General features: G+C 37.9%; 1 protein-coding gene across 1 annotated transcript; it reads left to right on the top strand.

Moving 5' to 3' along the window:
* Positions 1-6016: 6016 nt before the first annotated feature.
* On the top strand, positions 6017-8709 carry LOC134176329 (C4b-binding protein beta chain-like). The gene is made up of 5 exons (XM_062643000.1): positions 6017-6128; positions 6690-6869; positions 6953-7129; positions 8140-8196; positions 8266-8709. The coding sequence occupies exons 1-5, from the start codon at positions 6017-6019 to the stop codon at positions 8556-8558; spliced, it is 819 nt and encodes a 272-aa protein (XP_062498984.1). The 3' UTR covers positions 8559-8709.
* The last annotated feature ends 151 nt before the right edge of the window (positions 8710-8860 follow it).

Genomic DNA, 8860 nt, shown 5'->3' with positions numbered 1-8860 from the left:
TCACATATTCTAAAAATCCTTCTAGACAGGCTAGTGCATCTGTGGCCATTGATGGAGACAACAGAAAAGGACATGCCGGTGGATCGCTAGAGGATATTCTGAAATGTGCAGCTACATCTATGAAGTCACGAAATAATCCTTTGAAGTATTTGTTGATAAAGATGAAAAGCGCAGAATACATATCGTATGTAAGATTACATTTGAGAGATGGATTGAGGAGACAGCAATTGCAGAACGGTTTAACGGTTAGTGTGGGTAACAGCTCTGACATCCGACGTGCCTCGCGGTGTGGTAACGAAGCGTACAACGCCGTGCGTCATGGACAATCACCGTTCTATATTTGCATGAATTATGGACGGTACATTTGGATTGTTTTACGCCACAGCCGATGGCCACTTCACGTATGCGAAGTACGCGCATATAGTGGTATGTACGATATTTACTGTCTGCAAAGCTCGACCACTTTAAAATAGGCAATTTGCATGTATTCAGGTTACATGAACTTGACCGCTCCCGGCATTGCATCATTGTCACACGGTCCATTTCAACAAGTGGCCTTTGCTAGCAAATCTGTTGATGGCAATTCCGCTATTGGAAATTCAGGAGGAGATGGATTAGGAAACTGTGCCGTCAATGCAATTGAGGCAATAAACCAGTTTCAGTTTCTTCGTATCTCTTTTGGTCACGAGCAAGAGGTTCTGTTCATTCGACTGCATTTGAGAGATGAAAGTCGCCGCTACTCACAACAACAAGGCTTGCTTGTTGGGGTAAGTAGCTCACAGCGTGTACATGATTTTCAAAAGCAATGCGGCTCAGCATATGATAAAAGTCAAGGACAGTCACCAGTTTTCATCTGCAATGCTACTGGAAGTTATGTCTGGTTGACCTTGAGGTCGCAGCATTACCTGCAAGTCTGTGAAGTAGAAGTATATGCAGGTAAGAAATATTTTATTGTTGAAGTTATCGATGACATGATTTCTATAACGTTTGCCTTTCAAAACATTATAATATTGGATTCTGTTTCTATCTCAGTCGTTCGCTGCATTTCTCTTCCTAATCTGGCCAATGGACAGTATCGCATAACAAGTGACTCTGTAGGTGGATCTCTGTCGGTTGATTGCGACAAAGGATATGCTCCGACGTTACGAAATTCTGCTACATGTCAAAGCAGTGGAAATTGGACACGACCTATTACGACTTGCGCTTTGGGTAATTACAGAGTATACAAATTATGTTTTATAAAGGGGAAATTTTAGCGGGGCAAAATTTTTGCGTTTCCCTTCTCAGAGAAAATTTCGCAGGGAAAATTTTCGCTGTTTTGCGGTTAAAACAAGTTACGTAATTCTATCACGTGTTTGTAGAAATCACGTGGTTGAGACGAGCTGGGGATGCGGAGAAACGACCGTGTTTAATGGCGTTCCAGGATTGCGCCCGTCACAGTGATTGCTGCAAATGACTGTGCATCACGGTCCCCTCTAGCGGGGACGGCATGCTCCAGCCGCGAAATGTGAAAACAGAGTATTACGTATACAGCTCCTCCCAGCGTCACAAATCAGCACACTACGTAGCAGAGAATGGAGTTGCAGAAGCTGCTATGCATGCATTGGAGCGTTGTACTGGGTCTATAGTACATCTAGTCAAACAGGTCAATAAAGAAACAGTTCATTCAGAAGATCCAGCGAGTGAAGAGCTGCTTGCACATTTGCCTCAGAAGAAGCGTGAACGTCCGCTGACCACGCGTAGGCTACCGCGGGATTACACCAATTTTTATTGACAGAAAATTTACCCAACCGCAAAAATAGCATAAATTTTGCTTTACGGTATTTGTTTCTAATATCTATACAATTTTAATAAATAAAAGCTATCTATATATGATGGGATAGCACAACATGGTTCACCTTAATTAATTAATTAAATTGAATCCATGCATGCTGTGTTTGACTCACGTGGTCATCGTAACACCGCCCTAAAAAGATGACCCGACTCGAAAAATGATTTACCATCTAATAGTAAAAGAGCCTTTTATGAATGCGCTGACGTCTTCGTCGACGACGATTTAGCGCAGAACGCACCGAATTAAACAGGTGTTTAGTACAAATAGCGGCAGGGTAACTGTAATTGGGCAAAAATTTTTAAGGTTACCTATCGCAAACATAACAAAATATACCGTTGTGCCAGGGTAAGATTATTTAATTGATTAGATATTATTTATTTATTAATCAATTTGGCAATCAAAACTTACAAGTGCCAATTCGATTTGTTATTTCTAGCTATTTGAAGATATCGTGTTTGCACACACGTACACGCACGCACACGCACACGAACGCACACGCACACATACACACACACACACACACACACACACACACACACACACACACACACACACACACACACATACACACACACACACACACACACACACACACACACACACACACACACACACACACACACACACGTCATGAACTGACAACACACTCCTTTGTGCTACGCGTGTTGCAAATATATATGACTATACGAAGGAATGCTTCTGAGCCATCATTTGCGTGTTCTAGCTGTAAATTGTGGGCGTCCACCAAATATAGCCTTTGGACAATATTCTGGAAATGTCTTCACGTACAAAGGAAAAGTTGAATACAGGTGCAATAACGGCTATCACTTGGAAGGTCCCAACTTCGTCATATGTCAGCTGAATGGAACATGGAACACAACCAGCAAATTGAAGTGTAAACGTAAGACTGGTCTTTAACAGCGTTTTGCATGCTGGTTAGTTACAAATGTATGCATGTAGCCATATTACTCCGGGTTACTGCGAAACAGTAGAATGTTTGGGTATCGGCAATTCTCCCAGGCCACGCGGGTATCAAACTCTGTTCCGTATATATAGGCCATTAACTATGCATGTGACTACTCTATGTATATAGAGTTAATATCATATATGCAGAAATTAGCAGCGAGTATCAAAGATTTCTACAAACATATTCTTATAATATTGTCATATGGGTGTCATATTTATGGGACTTAAATAGACATGATGTGAGGAACGCTATCAATAGAAGCCTGAGGAGAGGCATCAGGAGAGGTCTTGGAATGAAGAAGTATGACTCAGTTACAGATCGGGAGAAAGGCACGTTTCAGGAGGCTGAGGAGAGGGTTTGAAAATTGAAACTCAACTTTTTAACAAGAGCATTTCACTCGGAAAATACATTTGTAAGAGCGTGACTAATCCTGGTAGTGGACAAGAAGTTACATTTAGATATTGTTAGGTAGCACAATTAAAGTTTAATATAGTTGTGACTGTGTGTGTGTGTGTCTGTGTGTGTGTGTGTGTGTCTGTGTGTCTGTGTGTCTGTGTGTGTGTGTGTGTGTGTGTGTGTGTGTGTGTGTGTGTGTGTGTGTGTGTGTGTGTGTGTGTGTGTGTGTGTGTGTGTGTACTGTGTATGTGTTTGTGTTGCCCCTGTAGTGGGAACTACATCATGTAAACGAGCTGAGAAAAATGAGATTATTACTGCTATCATTATATTTAGAACTAATGTTACAGCTATTTCTATACCTTTCTACTTGTATATTTTTATAGCGCACTGCCTTATACTTGACAATCCACAACACGGCAGAGTAAAAGTTTTGACAAACGTTGCAAATGAAACACAACTGGATGTTGGTACGCATGTAGAGTACGTCTGTTCTAAAAGCTACGTCCGGTACGGAGACAATAGGAGAACATGCATCGGATCGACAAGGTGGTCAGGAAGTGCTCTCACGTGCAGAAGTCAGATTATTGTGACTAGTATAATTGTTATGCAGTCAATAAATAATTCAATTTTAGAGGGAGATTGTGGAAAGAGCAATAATGTCCCCAACGGTAGATGCACATTGAGTGGCAGTTACATGAACGACAGAAGAACCTGCACATGCAATAAAGGCTACAAATTTTCAAATTCTCTAGATAAACAAGAAATTGCAACATGTGTAATAAATAATAACGTGGCTTCGTGGAACAAACCTTTACCAAGCTGCAAACGTATAGTATTGTTGTCTAACGTATTTATCTCATCTGCAAACGTCTTTCTGCTTAGCGATAACTTGTCCTGAACTAACTCAATCAACGAATGCTTTCATTGAGTACGGAGGGAATTTCTATCTAAACGTTACGAAATTTAAGTGTTCGTCGGGATTTATACTGCTAGGATCTGATAGCACATTTTGTCAGGATGATGAAACGTGGTCGGGATCGCTACCATCGTGTATCAGTAAATCAATTCGTAGACACTAATTTTCTATATCAATAATATTTTCGTTAATTGTGATATCTGTTTTAGAAAAACAATGCCGTCCATTGACATTTCCAGGACATGGTACAATGCACCCCGAAAAAAACGCAAGGCCATTTGAATACGGTCGTACTGTCCACTATAGCTGCAACAGTGGCTACATTTTAAAAGGATCCGTATTAAGAAAATGTCAGGCTTCAGGAAGATGGACTGGAACACAACCTGTGTGTCAGCGTAAGTAAAAACCGCGTATTCGCTAAAAAGATATATTCGCACAGTTTCTAACCTTCAACAGCGCACGCTGTCGAAACAAGGAGTAACTACAGGGATTTATTGATTATATTGCTATTAGCAAGCGATATAGATCAGCGTTAACTTTTTTTAATATTGAAAATACCTAATAAAGGACAGATAATAAGTATAACGCGTTAAGAGACGTATGCACAATCACATTTCACTTCTCTAAAACATATGCAAATTCTATTTGCTTATCTCTTGTTGTAAGCTTATTCTGGCTGGGCTACCGTCCCTAAATAGAAATACTTCTTTACTTTAATATTATAGCAGTAGATATATTACTAAATTACCGAGCTTCTGTTTTGTGCAAACAGCTATAATAGTCTGTCCAATTCGAGTGATGCAAATAAGAACAAATATTTTCTAGTTTTTAGTCCGTAAACGGGCAAAGTCGTCGGACATGATGATCATTACTCATCGTTGGTTAAATGTTAATTGCAAACGTGGTTTTTCGATTGCCGAAAATTGGTCTGTAACTTGAACATTTCAAATTCAGCAAGTATAGTACAGACGTTATACTAAAAGTAACAGCAGAGAAGCTAGGATTGATATTTCACCAATTCATGTTGTACTTTGCAATAAATTTGCATTCCGATAACTTGAAGAGCTTGAATCAGAATATCCATCAGGCATGTTAATAAAATGGCAATAGTCATGAACGTTCTCTGAAATGATCTTCCGCAACAGTAGGCGACAACAGGCTGTTACTTTCTCACGTACAGTCTGGTGGGGAATGCAAACATTGTCTCTAATATACTTTATCCTAACTATAATCTTGTTGTTCTCTGTCTTCAACGTAGATCTACAGACCACATGGCAAACGCTTCAGTATCTAAACAAAACCTCAATTACTATATAGCTGTAAGAATACAAACCAGAAGTCGTTATGCTTACAATGCATTACTCGCTTGCACTAAATATCAAACAACGTGAATTACACATAACCTAGAAATCTAGATGTTGTCTTTGCCAAGTCTGCCCATGGAGGGCTTGACGGGGATATTATTTTATCGTATAGCCATTTGCGTTTTAGACTGCATGGAATATTTGTGACAAGAATCCAGAACATATAGCGTCAAGGATTATAAAGATCTTGTCACTGTTTGCATACGATGGTTCACATTGCATTTGCGTTAGCAGAAAACTATTTCTGCTATTCATAGCTGCTATTGCAATAACAAAAGTAACTACATTATATATGTTGCTGAAAGTAGGCTGTGTGAATCCAAAATTTTCCCAATGCGACTACAGACATAGAACATTATTACGTGAGGGTAAGACTCATTAGAAAATATCAGCTTATCGCGTGCGCGTTTAAAATAAGACTCGTTTTTACCTCTGCCATACAAGAATGTTAGTTTTTGTTTTTCGAATGGTTTGAATTAGAAAAAAAATTGATGCAATTTTTACAAGAGTTTCTAGTTGCCGAATTAAGATTTTTAGAAATGGCAGTTGATTTTACCTGCCTTTGTTCTCAAGCACCGCACAAAAATCTATTCCACTTTTCATCATCTTATGCAAGTAAAGAATACAAGGGTCAGTTACAGAAGGACAAGGGTTTGCCAATTAGATGGACATTAATGAATTACCATCTATATAGAAACTAGCGACGCTCGAAAAATCATTCTTGGATGCTTTGGTTTTTCTATCTCGTCAGCAGAGACAAGACCACTAGCTGTATTGCAATACAAAAACTCTAAGATCTGGTGAAATACACATCGCAGCTGACTGATCTTGCATGCATATTAGAGTCTTAATACGCCTCATGAGGGAAAGCGATCTCTTCCCTTCTGCTCTCGTAATTTGAAGTAGACAGTCAATGTCTGGAAATGAATGGACAGTACATCAACTTATTGCACAATTTTCAAGTGACAGTTGAAGATTGTCAGAAATTCCTACCTCAATTTATTTTGCCTTTTTACTCTGCACAGGTTTATTTCTTATTCCTTTTCTTCCAAGGCATTATTCTGGTTCAAAGACATCCATATAAGCACGTAAATCTTTAAGAAAAAGTTTTTGACGCAATTAGACATAAGAAATATCAATTCTGGTGTTAATAATTATGCATATGAAGAAACATAAAATTTAGGCAAATATACATGCTTTTCTCTTTCTTAGAAATACAGTGCCCGGATATTTCTAAAGAAGCCATCAAAAATGGCCGCATTCTTAGCAGCAATAGACTGTTTCGATCGCTAGCTGTGTACGAATGTAATGAGGGATACCGCATTGTTGGAAACAGAACAAGAACATGTCGACAAGATGGAACATGGTCGGAAGACCCTCCCATTTGCCAAGGTAACAAATAAAATTACTATATAAAGATTCATATTCTGTCCAATTACTCTAATTAACTCAATTGTAACATATATCTTCCTCAGGTAGCAAATGCGATACACCCAGAGCGCCAGACAATGGCAACGTTACGACTGAAACTCTACAATCTGTCGTCGTCGCTACGTACTCTTGCAATGCAGGATATACATTGAAAGACGGAGGTATTACAAGAGTCTGTTTTCCAAATGGAGTGTGGAGTGGAAATCAACCATTGTGTAAACGTAAGTACTGTACCACATGGTAAAAAAATTGTTTATGCATGGGCATAGTGCTGTATTTATGCTATCCATGAACCGGCATTATGGGCATCTGTAGTTGACATTAAGTGTCGCTCTTCATGCATACTTGACATTCCTTTAGTAATCCTCGACACTGATATACTTATCAGCTAAGTAAACAATAAGTTTAAAGTTGAAATGGTGATCATGATGAGGTAACGCATTGAAAGTCTTATGGGCAAAAGACAAATATGATTATCAACGTATAGTCACTCTACTTGGCTTAGCATTTTATAATCATATTACCCTTTTAATTTTAGCACATGCCAAATATTTAATATAATAGTGACCACTTTTGTTTTACCTATATTTGAGAACAAAAAGCAGAAACACCTTTACAAACAATATATTTTGGAATTTTATTCCACTAAAATCCATTTGTGTAACATTTTCTGACAGACATCTATCTAAATCAATTTCTCTCTACTGCGATAAAATGACCTCATCGTCGACTGAGCTACCTATCTCTATGGCAGATACTTACACTTAGTCATTCACACAAGATAATTGCAGTTTGTTTGATGTAAGAACCATGTTTCAATATTTTCCACACTATTATGAGTATTGAACTTAGAAAACTTGTATAACTATAGTACCCAGATAATTTGTTTGGAATCTATGTTAATTGACTGGCTATACTCTGAGAAATAATACTTGTTATGTGCCAAAAGGTGATATCAGGCAAAAGAGGTACTTAAAGTTGTATTTTTACAATAGAATCACATTTATAAATTAATGTTGTTTATTTGAAAACATATAGTTTGTGTTATATTTTGTAAGTAAATATTTTTTATTACGTATCTAACAACTTGCGTTTATCTTTCAAGAAGTTATAAAGAACTAACTTAATAAACTCTCAAAAATATAATAATTATAATTTAAAAGTAAATGCAGTCGACACCAATCACACATAACAGATTTTAGAGTTAGTATGATTAATTTTTGTACGCTAGCTTGCAGCTGCGATTCTCCTCAATCACGTCGAGATGCGAACAAGAAACGTCACGCTGGTATGCAATTATAAAACTGCATCAAGGTTGACTTTCGTTGAGATAATTGATTTCTACTACTGTTTGTAGTTGTTTTGCTGCAAATAACTTCTTCAGCGCAAGAAATACAAGAAGAAATATCATACAAAGCTAAAATTAAAAATATCTGCCGCGCCAACAATGCCGTAGCACGCAAGATAAAAACTGGACAGTTTGCGTCGCTTGCTGTAACACAGCGAACTCAAGATGGAACTTGCCGCTGCCCAAACTTTCAGAGAAAAGTTGTGTACGCGGTAGGAGTTAACATCAACAGCAAATCCGGAAAGAACTGGAAACTTGAAGTACCGCGAAACTTTTATGTGGCAAAATCCAAACTTTGCTAACACAAACTTGCAATATTGAAATTGCTGTAGTTAATTATTGTTACAAAAGCACGTATTATTGGATAGTACTGATGTGCTTTGAATAATGTCTGTGTGAAGTTATGAGCAGTTTTAAATCCCTTTCAACAAACAGCTTTGGTACACAACAACATGATCAAAATTTGTGAAGAGAAGTATAATTCTAACCAATCGTCAGCTGGTTCAAAAAATTGAACACCTAAAATTATGCAATCATTATAAGCCATTGTTTATACAAGCCTTGTTTTGTAAAAATGTTCTACAAAGCAATCATTCTAGTCTTT

Source organism: Corticium candelabrum, chromosome 2 (assembly GCF_963422355.1).
Source record: "Corticium candelabrum chromosome 2, ooCorCand1.1, whole genome shotgun sequence".
NCBI lineage: Eukaryota > Metazoa > Porifera > Homoscleromorpha > Homosclerophorida > Plakinidae > Corticium > Corticium candelabrum.
Note: the sequence above shows the minus strand (reverse complement) of the source record. Positions and strands in the feature narration are given on the sequence as shown.

What these genes read in the sequence shown, in the direction of transcription:
- LOC134176329 (XM_062643000.1), top strand. Translation starts at nt 6,017, where the DNA reads ATGGCAGTTGATTTTACCTGCCTTTGTTCTCAAGCACCGCACAAAAAT. An exon ending in AGACCCTCCCATTTGCCAAG is followed by an intron (nt 6,870 to 6,952) that starts GTAACAAATAAA and finishes TATCTTCCTCAG; the next exon opens with GTAGCAAATGCGATACACCC. An exon ending in GAACAAGAAACGTCACGCTG is followed by an intron (nt 8,197 to 8,265) that starts GTATGCAATTAT and finishes TACTGTTTGTAG; the next exon opens with TTGTTTTGCTGCAAATAACT.